This window comes from Gossypium hirsutum, chromosome D09 (assembly GCF_007990345.1).
Source record: "Gossypium hirsutum isolate 1008001.06 chromosome D09, Gossypium_hirsutum_v2.1, whole genome shotgun sequence".
Lineage (NCBI taxonomy): Eukaryota > Viridiplantae > Streptophyta > Magnoliopsida > Malvales > Malvaceae > Gossypium > Gossypium hirsutum.
Genome location: NC_053445.1, coordinates 44,131,317 through 44,147,362, shown reverse-complemented (window position 1 = coordinate 44,147,362; position 16,046 = coordinate 44,131,317). Strand labels below are relative to the sequence as shown.

Below are 16,046 nucleotides of genomic sequence, written 5' to 3'. Positions count from 1 at the left end.
AAAATATATGTAATACCAAGTATAAAAAATTATTTTTTGAGTGCTATGTAGCAGATAAAAAAATTATTTTTTTGGTGTTATGTAGCAGATGGCCGACACTCATTATCAAATTTTTGTTTTTGTTTTGTGCCGGCACTGTGGTGACCGACACCCATTTTCAAAATTTTGGAACTGTTACTTTGAAGCTTCGGAATTTGCTTGCGAAGCAACATAAATGGGCGGCGGCGGATCTGTTCGCCAAAAACGAAGCCTTTAATGTGACTAATGGGGATGTTTTCAAGTGGAAGCATTTGTGGACCGTTTTGGTAGAGCAATTTGGGATAGAAGAATTTGGGTTCGTGGAAGGGTAGAACCGGGGGCTGGAGTAGATGATGAAAGGAAAGCAAAGAGTTACGGAAGTAATAGTGAAGGGAGAAGGAATTGCATAAGACGAGTTTGCAGGAGGTGGGAAATTGGTGGTTTGTGGATGTGATATTTTCGGCTCTTCTGCAGCAACCGCTGCTCAGTATGAATAAGAGCAAGGAGCATGGGTTTTTGGGGTTAAGAAATTTCTAGAATTTATTTGTTACTTGGATTGATAAGACGAAGGCTTACAAGATTGTGCTTTGATCTCATTCAATCTCTTGTTTCAAATTGTTTCCTTGGTTTTCCAGATAAGGTGGAATTTCTGTTATTGTACTTCTAAAATAAGCAAATAAGGTAAGCTATTAATTGGCAAGGAACTGTAAGATGTCAGAAATAATTGCTTACTTTCAAAGAGAAGCTTCTATTGTACTTGTGAAAAATGCTATATGGTTTTCTTTTCCCATTATTTATTTATGATGCATTGTTTTTTTTCAAAAATTTTGAAGATGAGTGTCGGTCACCATTATGCCTGTAAAAAAAAAATGAAAATGGGTTTCGACCATTTGGTACACGGTACCTAAAAAATAATTTTTTATACCTAATATAACATGTATTGTATAAAATATAAGTGAAAAAAACATACATAGGGTTGACCATTACATTGTTGGTACAAAAAATTATTTTTTAAATCTTTGTTCTAATTATCAAGTAATTATTGAAAATTTTTTAAATAGCCTGCAGATTGTTTTGATGAAATATGTTGTCTCCCTTTTAAAATTAAACAGTTGCTGACTGCTGGTTTCATAAAATACAACAAAGGGGATTTATTTCTCTCTTCTTAGATCTTTCTTTCAACCCATAGGGTTAGGAACAGAAATGAAGTCTAGAAAATAGAAAATTCATAAAAACATTCAAGAAAAGAATCACGTGCACAATAAATACTGAAATACTAATAAAAAATATGATTGGTCCAAAATCTGAACGACAAGACATGTCCCCAGTTGTTGCAGTTCCAAACGAAAAATCCACTCGTTTCATTGGCCTGTTGGACTTAGCTTCGTCTCCAAGTATTTTGACCATCCAGAAAATCAACAATCTAGTTCAAATCATCAACGCCAGCCCAAACCCAGTTCAGAAACAAAATTATCTTCCCTAACAGTGGACCCCATTTGCTTCGTCCCGACCAGTTAACCAACCACACAGATTTTTTTTTTTTAATCCTTCAAACAAAACCCAGACGAAGTAATTCCCTGGAAACAACCCAAACTTTGGTCGGCACTTCTTTTCTTTCTGATTTTTTTTTTAATTTCTTTTTCTTTTGGCAGCGATGCCATAACAAATGGGTTATAAAACTTCCACGTACAAATCACCAACAATTAACTTGACCCTGGCCGTTGAACCTCCAGTTTCACTCACCGCCTTCAAAGATTTTTTTTCCTTTGGAGCAACAGTTTGTCGGCTTAAACCCTTCAAAACCCCCCTTCCACCCCAATTTTTTTTTTTCATTTTTATCGAACCTTGGAATTGAAACCCAGGATCTCTTTCCAAAACCTTCTTCATTATCTTAAAAAAACGAAATGAATCCAGACGAAGAAAAACGCTCTCCGAATTCCCTTCCAAACCTACCCCAAACGTCGACCTTCCCTTCCTCATTAATGGAACTGGAAACGTTTTCAAGTGGCGTGCCTCAGCCTTTGGAAATTCTTCATGGGAACCCAGTGCCGCCATTTTTGTCGAAAACGTTCGATTTGGTGGAGGACACGTCGTTGGATCCGATCATCTCTTGGGGTCCGACGGGACAGAGCTTCGTGGTTTGGGACCCGGTCGAATTCTCTAAGTTCATACTTCCTCGGAATTTCAAGCACAACAATTTCTCCAGCTTTGTTCGTCAGCTCAATACTTATGTGGGTATTATTGCAATAGTACAGCCTACATAAAAAAAAAATATCGCTGATGGCATTTGGTTTTGTAACTTTTGTTTCTCTTTCTTTCTTTCTTTGATTGTTTGTTTGTTTGCTTGTTTTTGTTTTCCGTATTTATTTTTTTAAGGCTTAATCTGTAAACTGGAACCTGTAATTGTAGAAGCCCGATTTGTACACATTGGTTGTAATATTCTAATTATCGAACTTTTGTACAAAGATTTTGTAATCGGAGAAAAGGGTTAATTGTATTTCCTATGTTGAATTTGTATGTACAAATCTTATGGTTTTGTCGTATTTTGTTCCTTTGAGCTTGTGTAAAGCTAATGTATTTATTAGTGTTGTGATCAAATGTAAGACTTATCTGTAAACTTGGATGTATGTTGCATAAGTGAATCGTTATTTGTGGAAATTATTAAAAAGTTTGGTTAAGCTTCTTCGAGGTCAGCTTCATTTGCTGAATCACTGCTGGACTTGGGAGTTCCATCCTAAAGCAGGTAGAAATTTGGGTTCTAGTGGAATCTTTGTTATTTTGCTACTGTCTTTTTCTAACTCTTTCTTAATTTCTCTCTCTTTCTTTTAGAAAGCTGATGTTATGAAGATGATCTATATAGTGCAATTTGGCTCCTCCTGAAAAATCCTATGTGAATCATACCCTTTGATGTTTTTGTTTTCGTGAACAATCCCGTTTCCCCCATTTATTCTTGAATCATCTTGTGTACTGTTTTCAGGGATTTCGCAAAATCGATACTGATAAGTGGGAATTTGCAAACGAGGCTTTTCAGCGAGGGAAGAGGCATCTTTTGAAGAATATTCAGAGGCGTAAGTCACCTCAATCGCAACAGATTGGTAACTATTTTGGATCTTCTACTGAAGCAGGGAGGTCTGGAGTGGAAGGTGACATAGAAAGGTTAAGGAAGGAGAAGAGCATGTTAATGCAGGAAGTAGTGGAACTGCAGCAGGAGCAGCAGGGTACGGCTCGGCATGTCGAAGTAGTGAATCAGAGGCTTCAATCAGCTGAACAAAGGCAGAAGCAAATGGTTTCTTTCTTAGCCAAGTTATTCCAGAATCCGGCTTTCTTGGCACGCCTTAGACAAAAAAAGGAACAGGGAGAAATCGGTTCTTCGAGGATGCGGAGGAAGTTTGTAAAGCACCAGCTGGTTGAATTGATAGATTCAGAAACACCTGCTGAAGGCCAGATTGTGAAGTACTCCAAACTTGATTGGAGAGACATTGCTATATCCCCTTCAGCCCCAGATATAATTCCGACTTCTGTTGAAAAATCTCCAGATTATCTACCCAAGGGTGTAGCAGAAATCGATTTAGGTTCTGAAGGCTTTCCATTTCCAGTTGATGATGAAGTAGTTGTATCTGATGAGTTGGCGACTGCACATGGATTTCTTGGAACCCCAGAGCTGGTAGGAGAAGGTACATCAGGCATGGGAATCCAAGATCTGAAAGGGAAGAATGTAATCGGTTCGGAACAAGTGGTTAATCCAGGGTATTTTATATCTTCCCCAGAGGATTTAGTGAAGCAGAAAAGCACCCCATATTTCTCATCTCCTATCAGTGAGAGCGTTTCTAAACAGGATGCATGGAGCATGGATTTTGATGCTACTGTTGGTATGCCTAGTTCTAGGAACGAGTTGTGGGGTAATCTTGAAACCTATGACATTCCCGAGTTGGGGGTAACTGGTGAGTTATCTGATGTCTGGGATCTGGGATTTTTGCAAGCAGCAGAAGATTCAGGTGCTGATAAATGGCCGACTGAGGGATATCCTTTCGACAATCCCCATACTGAGAATCAAGGTGGCCAGTCAGAAGCTAATAGGTCTAAGAAAATGGATCCATAAGGGTTCATTTGCTTCGGCAGATGATGATACCCTTGTGGATCATAGTTAATCTTCATTTACTAGGATGAATGATTGATTGGACAATTGATTTATGAGCATACTAATTGAGTGCCGTTTTTCTTTATCTAATATTATGTCATTACAGGTTTCTGTTCCTTTCTATTCGTAATTTCAATTATAAGCAAACCCTTGTGAACTGAAAATTTCTGTTGCTGTCCTATATGATGGGTTTCACTTGAAATTGCAGGTTTTACACTCACCGGTGTGTGTTGAGTTATGAAATTGCAGGTTGAGTTGAAGTATTATACATCCATTCAACTTGTTGCCATATTCTTAGCAGTTGGCATGCGACATCCAGTCAGAGAACGACATTGATTGACAACATAATCAGTGCAGGGTTTACCGCATCTGTTGGCATATATGTTCTTGTAAACTCATTTTAAATAGCTTGTTATTTGATTGCAGACCAAAGTTAGATAGATGTCGAAATTCTAATCTGAAGATACTTGGACAATTCGGCACAGAACTCACCTTGTTATCCAGACTTCATTCTTCCTAAAGTAAATAATTCAGCATACACGTCTCGAACACATCTATATGATATTCCCAAAAATAACACCGCGAATTCAGCAGCCTCAGGAAGTAGTGTAGTTCTTATAGAAATTTGATGAATGGCCGTTTTGCTGTATGCAGGTGCATTTGTGACTTGGTGTTAAAACCCTCGTAGCATATCTCCTATCGATGCAGGTTGGCGGAGCAGCAACAAACAACGTCAAGAGGGGTTAACCGATTACGAAGGATCTCCAACAAAATTGGTGATTTCAGCAATTTTTTCTGCCTCTACAGATATCTTGCACGTTATGTAGGAAGTAAAGAGTGTTGGTCTGGTCTTAAGGCCAATCATACCTTTCATCAATCATTATAGCCATGTCTCTTCCGCTGTACCATGAATTTTGAGATAATTTCATTTGAATTTTTCATAACTAATATCCAGAGGCATATGTATGTGTTCGACTATATTTCTTTCTGGTTCGATGTCAATATGTATTGCACCAGTTAAGTGATCTTTCCCTAACTTGGATAACAAATTTTACACTTGTTGACATGCTAAACTTCTTATACCAGCTTTTCCCTTCTTCCAATTTTTATGTTTTCAAGAGTGACATTATTCAAATATATATATATATATATTTATAAAATAAACTTTATTTTTTTAAACAAATCATGATAAAATTATTTTAGTTTTTTTTTCTCATTAGGGAAATTAACATTTCAAGAAGTAACTCTTAGTTTACTTGTTTAAACATTTTTCCTAATGAAAATTGGTTTAATGACAAATTTAGCCACTAATGTTTGTATATTTTGTCAAAATGATCCTAATTGTATTTTTGAGCATTTTTTGACCATCAACCTTTGTTCCTGTTTTCAAACTGCTTTTTCTAACAGATTTAATGAAAATACCGTTAAAAAAATTAATGGGGATGATGTCATGTGTGGAATATTTTTAATGAGATATAATTTATTACTTAGATAATCCAATAAGATAATTTGCATGTGAAAAATGATAAATAAATAAATAATACATTAAATTTTTTTAAAATAACTCTTAATTTAAATAAAATAAACGTAATTATCTTAAAAAATTAACTTAGTAGAAAAACTTCTCTATAAACAAATGTATGAAAAGTTGAAACCTTTTGAAAGAAAAGGAAATTTGAAACCTTGAATTTATTTATTAAATTTGTTAGAAAAAGCAGATTGAAAAAAGAACAAAGGTTAATGGTAAAAATAGCTTAAAAATACAATTAGAGGTATTTTGACAAAATATACAAATATTAGTGGCCAATTTTATTATGAACCATTTTAGAGCAATGATGTTATTACATTCATTTTAGTAATGATGTACTGAAAAAACTTATTCCCATGTTATTATATTAACCAACCAAACAAAGTTGGAATGTAAATAAATTAACGACAAGACTTTTTTACAAAAAGGTAAACTACCTAGTTAGTCATCCAACTTTTAAGGCGTTTCTATTTTGGTTACTTAAAATGAAATTTTTACAATTTCGTCATCTAACTTTTAAAGTACTTTCATTTTAGTCACCCAAACATTAAATTTTTAACGTTAGTGAACTAGACACGCCACATTATATTTACATTTTCATTGTGGTCACCCAACTTATAAGTTGCTTGAAAAAAACGACATAAACTAAAATAATGAATTAAAAAATTCAAATTATACATGTTTACCCCTTTAAAAAATTTTAAATTTATGTTTTTATTATTAAAATTTTAAATTTATGTTTTTATTATTGAAATTTTAAATTTCAAAACATTAATATCAATTAAATAAATTATCAAAAAAAATTTATCTATCAATCAATTTGGTACTGTAATATTAAAACTAACTAAATTATTAATTAATTAATTAATTCTCCTTTTAATTAATTAATTGCTTTGGTTAATGATTATTTGCAAACATCAAATAAAATTTAAAAAAAACCAAAAAAGTCTCCACTCGACTAAGGGCAATTTACCAATAAAAGCCATTTTTTTTAAAAAAATTACCGAAATGGGCCTATTTTTTAATTATTTACCGGAATGGTCCTTTTTCCGGGAAATCGCATCCACGTCAGCGCGATGTCAGGGTACGTGTCAGGAAAGCGATTTCGGCCCGCACGTGAACAGCACCCAACGCTCAAAAAAATAAAACACCGAGCCCGTTTCGATAAATTTTAAAAATATAGGGCTTTTTTGGTATTTTGAAAAAATAAATTTTGAATCTTTTTGTACTTGTATTTAATTTTTTAATCAATTAACTCTTCAATATTACATCAATAGCAACAAGTACAAAAAAGATTTAAAATTATTACCAACAAGATTTGAACCAAGGTACTAAGGGAAAAGAACAAGCATCTTAACCAACTAAACTAAACTAATTAATTGATATATTATAGAAATACTGTTATTATCTTAATTATATTACTTACGTTCTAACGATTTATCGGACCTATCCCATACACGTGTCAAATCAGAAAAAATAATACAACAATTCTGTAAAAAAAAATCCGGTGTTTACTTCAAATAAATAAGGAAAATGATGATTAGAATGTTTCAAAATTCAAATTTAAACCGAAAAAATTGAAATTTAAGGGCAAAAAAGGATCTTTTTCGACGAAAACTGCGGCAAACCGTCTTCGGCATTTCTCAGCGCGTAGATCTCAAAAAGCTATTCTAAATAAAAAAATCGTCTCAATCGGACAATCGAGCGAAAAGTTATGGCCTTTCAAAGTTTTCCAAACTAAAAAACATAAACTGTTCATCCACATCAGCAAATCGCGTCATCGTAAGCGCGATTTGTGTCGAAGTAAGCAAAGCGCGCTGACGTGGACACGATGTTCTGACACGTCCCCTGACATCACGCTGACGTGGATGCGATTTCGGAAAAAATGACCCATTCCCATAAATAATAAAATACTGGGCCCATTTTGGTAAATTTTAAAAAAATAAGGCTTTTTTTTGGAAATTTGCCCCTCGACTCACTCCAATAATTTCTAAACCCCTAACAGTAACAAAGAAAATACCACAAATTTCTCCACCGGCCACCACCATCATCGTTCCATAGGCACTCTATTTTTGCAGCTTAGAGTTCTTTTAGGTGATTTTCTGTTGGAGCTGTTTGGTAGGTGAGAAAATACGCTGAAACTGCTACATCCTCTGCCTTTGTTGTATTTTGTTTGTGTGTATGTAAATAGCATGAAGTCGGGGCTCTGTTGGTTTCTTAGTTCACTTTATCTGATCGTTCGAGGTTCCTTTCTCTATATACGTCTCCAATTTTCGAGATCTGTGGATTTATTTTCTACATGGTTTCGCGGCATTTTTCTGTTGTTGCTGGTTTTTTTTATTCAACCATTAAGAGAAAGTTTGACAGATTTTGGGTGAATGCAATCGTTTAGAGTCTCAGAATCTTTAATATATCTGTTTATGGTGGTTGAAAATTAGGGAGGGAAAGTTTGTGTTACGTGAATCAATATGAAATCGCCGGCGTCAGCTTCATGGAAAGCCCCTCTAAAGTTCAGGATGTAAGCTCCTCATTCTTAAATCTTCTTTTTATTTAGGATTTGTGTCATTTTTTTAGGATTAAAAGCTTGATTATCTAATTTTGATCCAAAAATTGAAGGCCGACAGCTGAAAATTTAATACCCATTAGGCTTGACATAGAAGTCGATGGACAGCGCTATAAAGATGCTTTCACTTGGAACCCTTATGGTATGCATTCACCTTATTAAATATGTTTCTCATGAAATCAAGAAATTTCGGGGATTTTTTTTTTGACCAATATGAATTTGAAATTTTGGATTTTAGATCTCTTTTGTTATATGATCTTATATTAAATTTCAAATTTGTAAATATTTGATTACATTTTCATGTGTTTCATTGCACGATTATACTATTTCTGGAATTCAGATTTATTATTTAAAAATTGGAGTTCTTTAACGCTACCTTAGTGTAATTTGCTAATTACACATGTTCTTTTGTTTGTATATTTGTTCTAAAAGATCCGGATTCAGAGGTGGTGATGTTTGCAAAAAGGACTGTAAAAGACTTGAAGCTTTCCCCTGGTTTCCTTCCGCAAATTGTTCAATCCATTCAGGTCATCTTAACTGTTTTCTTTTCTCTCATTTCAATGTTCAACAAAAAGAAAAGAAATTGACACTTTTAAAGCTGATTTTTAGTTGTACTTACCATTCTCCTATTCTTCACTTTGCATGTTATCTTCAGTCACAGCTTGCCACCTTTCGATCATATGAAGGTCAAGACATGTATGTTGGTGACAAGATCATTCCAATTAAGGTGCCTTTCATAAATAAAGTACTAACAACATTTATATAAATATCACCATTTTCCTTTAATGATTTTCTAACACCTACTTATCCATCACATGGACTTCATCAGCTTGATCTTCAAGTCAATCATATAGTTATCAGGGATCAGTTTTTATGGGTAAGAAATGGAAAATGAATTTGTATAATATCATTATCATATGCATGTTCTTGTGTTTTCTCATGCTTGCTCATCATTTATCTTTTTATGAGCTATGCAATTATTTCTCAATGAGATGCTTGAATGCTGTTATCTTTATTTTTTATAGGACTTGAACAACTTTGATAGTGATCCTGAAGAATTTGCTAGAACTCTCTGCAAAGATTTAGGCATTGAAGACCCTGAAGTTGAGGTAAGCAATTCGTTTTAGAAGCATACTTGTAAAACATTCATTTTACCTGAACATGATGAGAAACTGATAACAGTACAGTATTTCTCTTTGAAGCCTGTTTCATTTTGTTTCTGTGCCTTTAAAACATATCTTCTTATATGATTTCTTTACTCTATGCAGCCTGCAATTGCCTTTGCAATCAGAGAGCAACTTTATGAGGTAGTTATCATGTGTTTCTACTTAATCTTAGCCATTGATGCATATATGGCATGGTTGTTATTATATCTCTGTAATGTTGTGTTTTTTAGATTGCAATTCAAAATGTAACTACAGCAAGGGAGAACAGAATAAGCAAAAAGGGTCGTCGGGCTGCTGAACATTTCACTCCCAGGTTTTTGTGCTGTTTCCTTCTAATATGGTCAGAAATAGGAGGGATTTTTTTTCTTATCCGAATGGCTTGGTACTTCCGCTTTTTTCACCTCCTGCCACCCCCCAATTCTTTTCTGGGTACATTGATTTTGTCCAAGCATGACAGACCTCAATGTTCTATGTATTGATGACATTGCTTTCTGTTTTCCCTCTCACAGTAAAGCTAGTGGTGCTGCACTGGACTTGATGAAGTTATTCAGTTTTGGATCAAGTGTTGTCCGGTACGCTCCATGTAAATCTCATGCTGAATAATTTTCCCTATTGAGCCTTGAAAAATTGTTATGGTCAATTTAGAAACTTGTATTTTATGGGTTGGGATTTGGATTTCAAAATCCAAATGCTTTGTTCGGAAATGGTTTTGTTTAGGTTTGGGTCAAATTTAAAAGGTCCATCTAAGATTTCAAAATACTTAATTGTATCAAGTACATTTAAAAGACACAAGCAGGACTATTTACTTGTTTCCATAAATCCAAATGCTTTGTTCGGAAATGGTTTTATTTAGGTTTGGGTCAAATTTAAAAGGTCCATCTAAGATTTCAAAATACTTATTGTATCAAGTACATTTAAAAGACACAAGCAGGACTCTTTACTTGTTTCCATATTAGAATTTAGAAAACATCACAAATTTAAGATTAGTTGAAATATTGATTGAACTTAAGTATAGATTCATTAAAACTGAGAACTTCTAATTCATAAATTTTAAATCAAAAGAATCAAAGTTTATAAAGTTTAAATCCATATCCATATTCAATTTTAGGCTGCCAAACCCAAAGTTATGCTGTCATAATTTGTAAATTGCTCGACAGCTCCATGTCTAAGTGAAACTATGCTGTGACTCGGGCCGACCATTTAACGGATAGGAAAAGATTGGTTTGAAAATAAATGTAGAACTTTGATCCAAAATTATCTTGATTCAATGGAACATCACTTTTTCTCAACTTCATCTCTCTACTGAGTTGTACACTCATGCTTACGCATTGCATTTCCTTTAAGGTTCTTGAAATCATTAAAAGATTTAAAAGACATCCACCTTGTCAAAACTGTCAAACTAAGTCCTCCATTATATATCATATCTCCTAGGGATAAAGCATTTCAATTTAATCCTTAGCAGAAGACACTAGTTAATGGGTGTACAGTAGATATAGCTAGTTATTGCTGCAAATCTCGAGACATTATTTCAGTGAGGGATTATAAAAAATCTAGAACTCTGATTTTAAATTATCTTGGTTCATCCACCCATGAGGAATTACCAAAACATTTGACCCTTCACCCATTACAATAAAAAGGATTAGTCAATCAAATAATAGATAAGACATGGGTTGGTTTGAAAATACATGAATTGCTTTTCGTAAAATATTATTCTCGTCAGACTTGATTTTGACTAAATTAGCAAAAAACAAGGGTTTTGCCCCCTTTTCACTTGAGTTAAGGTTAAGTAAATGAAGTAATGGATTTGATTTGGAGATTTTTTTTTCTTATTTATCTATGATAGAGCCATCGGGAGAATTTCATTCTTTGTGCACTATTTTTTGTATTCCATATTAAAAAGGAATTGGAATACATAACCTATACAAAAGAAAGGCTAACTAGAGGCTAAACTAAAAAATGGTATCTTAAGCAATTGCAATAATTGGCTTCATTGATATTCCTGGTCTAGTAGATGCTATCACGCATACAATTATCCTCAATTTGATGGAATTGTTTTATCTAAAAGAGGATCTTCTATAATTTTGCATGTGAAGTGTTATTTCTTGGTTTTGTCCAGTGGATAATAACTTGATTATTTTTAGAAACAACACTAGTAAGAAGTCTTATTGATAAGAGAGATAGAGCTAATTCTCAACCAAATCATTGAAATCTTTTGTCAGTTTGACAGCATTGATGTAGCTTCACTTTGTGTAAATGGTTTAGTGGTTTTGGTGTCCCTTTTCCTGCACTTGTTAAGTTTTCCCATTTAATATTACTGTATATTTCTAACTAGCAATTATTACATTTTCATGTTGCTTTTAATTTATGCGCTCTGTATGTTTACACCCATTTTGCTTGGTCACTAATTTGTTTGCTCTGTTACTTCGTTAGAAAACTTCAAAAGAAGAAAATACTTATGGTTTGCCTTTTGCTTTCTGTTGCATCAGGAAAAGAAAGGAGTGGGATTATTATAAACCCGTTCTTGACCTTTTATCTAATGAGGACGTACATGCTCTCGAAGCCAAAGAAGAAAGGAGTGGCTGGTAAATAGACATAATACGTAAAAATGCATTTCTATTTCTTTCTTTTCTTTTTCTGCTCAACAGTATGTTAGATGTTACGAGAATAAATTATATTAGGCAGTTTATGCTGTTTATAAACGATAACATTTTCAAGAACTATTAGCAGTTTATGCTGTTTATAAACGATAACGGCCAAGTACTAGTTAATGGTTTCCAAGTTAATGTACTAGTTAGGTCCGAAAAAAGTTTACTCACGAATTAGGTACAAGTTGCCAAGTTCAAACTTCAAAGGCTAAAGTATATGCTAACTTTTTTTTTTTTTAGAATTTTTAGGACGTGTCAACTTGGTTAACGGTTTCCATGTTTAGGTACTAGTTAGGTGCAACACACACGCACACGCACACGCACACGCACACGCACACGCAGGCACAGGCAGGCACGCGCACGCGCGCACGCACGCACGCACACACACCCACACACGCGCACACGATGTGTGTGAAAAAAATCATTTCACAAAAGATCATTGTATCTTGAGTTCAAATCCTATTATATGTATATTTTTCTAGATTTTATATAAAAATATTATTTGGTAAATTTCTTAATTGAGTTGAGATCAGATTGGTGGGTGATACTAATTCAGTCAGCCCCTTAATATATAATAGATATAGTGTAGATAGATAATAAAAAGATAGGGGGCTTAATTTTAAATTGTAATTGAATTTTAGGGTATATTTTTTGTATAAGCCTCTTTTTAATCGTTATTGTGGTTTGGGCCATAAAACGAGATCCATGCTAATATGGTTCAAAATTCAAATCCTGTGTGAACTGGATTTATGAGCTCAAAAGAGGCTAACAACGAAAATTAGGGTTCTTCTGGATATGGCCTAGCCTAGGTTTAGGGTGGGTTTGGATGGGCAATTGGGTGCGGTGCGTTTAGTTTGCTTTTTGTTTCACGCTACAGTATCACTACAGTATCTAATCTCACCGCCACCGCTGTTTTTACACTAACCGCAAGTAAACGTACCGCCTATCAAAACTCACCTTTAGTGTCTCAAAATCTTTAATATATCTGTTTATGGTGGTTGAAAATTAGGGAGGGAAAGTTAGTGTTACGTGAATCAATATGAAACCGCCAGCGTCAGCTTCATGGAAAGCCCCTCTAAAGTTCAGGATGTAAGCTCCTCATTCTTAAATCTTCTTTTTATTTAGGATTTGTGTCATTTTGTTAGGATTAAAAGCTTGATTATCTAATTTTGATCCAAAAATTGAAGGCCGACTGCTGAAAATTTAATACCCATTAGGCTTGACATAGAAGTCGATGGACAGCGCTATAAAGATGCTTTCACTTGGAACCCTTATGTTATGCATTTCTCATGAAATCAAGAAATTTTGGGGACTTTTTTTGGCCAATATGAATTTGAAATTTTGGATTTTAGATCTCTTTTGTTATATGATTTTATATTAAATTTCAAATTCGTAAATATTTGATTACATTTTCATGTGTTTGATTAAAAATTTGAGTTCTTTAACGCTACCTTAGTGTAATGTGCTAATTGGACATATTCTTGTGTTTCTAAAAGATCCGGATTCAGAGGTGGTGATGTTTGCAAAAAAGGACTGTAAAAGACTCGAAGCTTGCCAAAGAACAACTATCCTATACATCAACCTCCTTTGGTATTCTCTGCCTTTGTTGGGCTCTGTTGGTTTCTTCGTTCACTTTATCTGATCGTTCGAGGTTCCTTTCTCTCTCTATGTCTCCAATTTTCGAGATCTGTGGATATATTTTCTCTATGGTTTCCGCGGCATTTATCTGTTGTTGCTGGTTTTTTTAATTCAACAGTGAATAGAAACTTTGACAGATTTTGGGTGAATGTAATCGTTGAAAAGAAGAAAAAAGAGCCAGCGCTGTTTAATAAAATATTAGCATTTGCAACTTCTCTTTTGTAAAAAAAAATATTTAAAAATTTTGAAATTTGCTTTTTATTTTGTTTTTTAAATCTGAGTTTGTAAAATCATATGTATTTGCATATACCTTGAGGTATAATTTATAAAGTAAAACATTTGTAATAGTTTATATAATTTTTAAAATTTCCTTGGCAATTTGTTAAATCTAATTGATTTCCAAAATATAAATAAATACATTCATACGAATGAAAAAGTTTATATACTTAAGGGTTGTTAGTGGGATGCTTAAAAATTTTAATGTGGGTTAGGTCAGTTGTAGGTTTAGAATCTATAATGATTGGGCTTGAATAAAATTTTAAGTATTTTTTAAACTGAAATGAGCTTAGAAGACAAGTCTATTGGCTCAGCATATGACAGCTCTATAATAAGCTCTATAATAAATCTAAAAGATTTTAGTAAATTATAAAAACTTTATAAAACAATAAAGCATATTTAAATTTTATGAAAATATATAAAAATTCTAAAAAAATTATAAGAAAAGAATAAAAACTTATTAAAAATATTAAAATTGATATAAAATTATAAAAAATTATAAAAACATGAACTAGATCGAATCAATCGGTTGGACTAATTAGACAAAATCGACAAGGGTACTAATCCGAATGATAGAAGGTTGCGCGCGGACCAAAATCGAATTGTCAAGTCACGGGAAACTCCTATGAACACGCTAAACACTTGGATCTGAAACGAAACAGAAAATTAAGCTTAGAATCAATTAGATCTGAAATGAAAATACCCAAAACAATAAAGGATCAGCCAAGAATAAAACACTTATGAATAACTATTCTTGGAAGCCAAGAACACGGAATTGAATTTAAGATAGGTTCCAAACAGCCGAATCTGAAAAGAAGAACACAAAACAGCAAGTTAATTTCAAAAAAAACTCAGTAGATCACGAAATCAATTAGATCTAGGGTTTGGACGGCAATAAAGAGGGGTTTTGTGAAATTAAAACATTTCTTGTTGTCCAAGGTTGGTGCCGAATAGATTCTTGAAGGTTGAACGGGGCTGGAGACGCAACAAGAGAGTTTAAACAAGTTAGATAATGAAATCGACACAAGCAGAAAATTTAAAAGATTGAACAGCAAGGAAAAATAAAGATAAAGTCCTAAGAAGCCTTGAAATCGAGAAAGATTTCACAACTCCCTTCAAATGGCTCTAATCTCCCCTCCAATGAAGAACAATGGCAAGAAGAAGGCTGAAGATGGCTCCCACAATCAAAAAGATTGTTAAAACTCCTTCTAAAGAAAATTCAAGAGAAAATTCTTGGAGAACTCAAAGAGAATTTTCACTCAACAAAACAAATCTGATTTCAATGTATTCTTCAAGTGTTTTCACAAGGTGGCCGGCCAAGCCTATTAATAGGCCTTCTAACTATTTTCCTAATCTTATTAGAAAACTAAAAAAAAACCTAATTATTAAATTTAGAGGGAAAAATTCGGCCAAGGCATTTAATGGGTTGCTTGGGCTGAATTTTTTTACATAGGCATTAATCATAACGTCTAAAAATTAAACTAGGTATTTAAAGAATTAAAATTTTACAAATTGGGCCACTTTGACAATTTGGCCTGATTTTCAACTAAGTATCATTTAACTTTCTTGATTGGGCTTGGAACATCTTATTGGGCCTTGCCTTTAAGAACTTGGGCTTGTAGTCCGTTTCCTTCCGAAATTGGTTTGTTGATGCTCGTAACGGAGATCCAATGCGCCTTAGCTGTAAGATTCGGTTTCTTGGACCAAGATTTCCAAGATTTGAAATCTTGATTTTCTTGATTCTTGAAATCGCTCCAAACAGCAAAATTGGACCAAGATTCGGTTTCTTGATTTTCTTGAAAACAAGAAAGTGAATCTTGATTTTCTTTTTCCTTCGTGTACGCATCTAAGGCCTTGCTAATAAATTCTTGAATGGTTCCATTTAGTTTTGAACGCATTTGTCTGGCCCTTGACCTCGTTATTGGGTCTTGTGGTAATTTGAGCCCATTACGTTCTTGAGCTTGAGTTGGGCCTTTGTGACTCTTATCACCGAAGAAAGCATTAGATTGGTTAGCCTGGGAATCGAGCGGTTGAATCAATTTTTTAATATTTTATTTAGTTAAACTGGATAAAC

General features: G+C 33.8%; 2 protein-coding genes across 14 annotated transcripts; both read left to right on the top strand.

Moving 5' to 3' along the window:
* Positions 1–1,348: 1,348 nt before the first annotated feature.
* LOC107908715 (heat stress transcription factor A-3) lies at positions 1,349–5,104 on the top strand. 2 transcript variants are annotated; one of them, XR_005918196.1, is made up of 3 exons: positions 1,349–2,249; positions 2,996–4,677; positions 4,811–5,104. XR_005918196.1 is itself a non-coding variant. In XM_016835971.2 (2 exons), the coding sequence occupies exons 1-2, from the start codon at positions 1,923–1,925 to the stop codon at positions 4,115–4,117; spliced, it is 1,449 nt and encodes a 482-aa protein (XP_016691460.2). In that variant the 5' UTR covers positions 1,349–1,922; the 3' UTR covers positions 4,118–5,104. The 2 variants fall into 2 exon arrangements, 1 of the variants encoding a protein (XP_016691460.2); XM_016835971.2 differs by having other exon boundaries at positions 2,996–5,104.
* Positions 5,105–7,655: 2,551 nt separating this feature from the next.
* Positions 7,656–13,907, top strand: LOC107908713 (chromatin structure-remodeling complex protein BSH). Of its 12 annotated transcripts, none has more exons than XR_001687098.2 (13): positions 7,656–7,806; positions 8,123–8,202; positions 8,301–8,389; positions 8,680–8,774; positions 8,903–8,974; positions 9,077–9,124; positions 9,273–9,356; positions 9,516–9,554; positions 9,644–9,795; positions 9,923–9,985; positions 11,844–11,995; positions 13,068–13,147; positions 13,555–13,581. XR_001687098.2 is itself a non-coding variant. In XM_016835966.2 (13 exons), exons 2-12 carry the CDS (start codon positions 8,153–8,155, stop codon positions 13,099–13,101), a joined length of 753 nt encoding a protein of 250 aa, XP_016691455.1. In that variant the 5' UTR covers positions 7,656–7,806; positions 8,123–8,152; the 3' UTR covers positions 13,102–13,147; positions 13,555–13,581. The 12 variants fall into 12 exon arrangements, 11 of the variants coding, with proteins under 11 accessions (XP_016691455.1, XP_016691453.1, XP_040956741.1 ...); XM_016835966.2 differs by having other exon boundaries at positions 9,644–9,726; positions 11,900–11,995; XM_016835964.2 differs by having other exon boundaries at positions 11,900–11,995.
* The last annotated feature ends 2,139 nt before the right edge of the window (positions 13,908–16,046 follow it).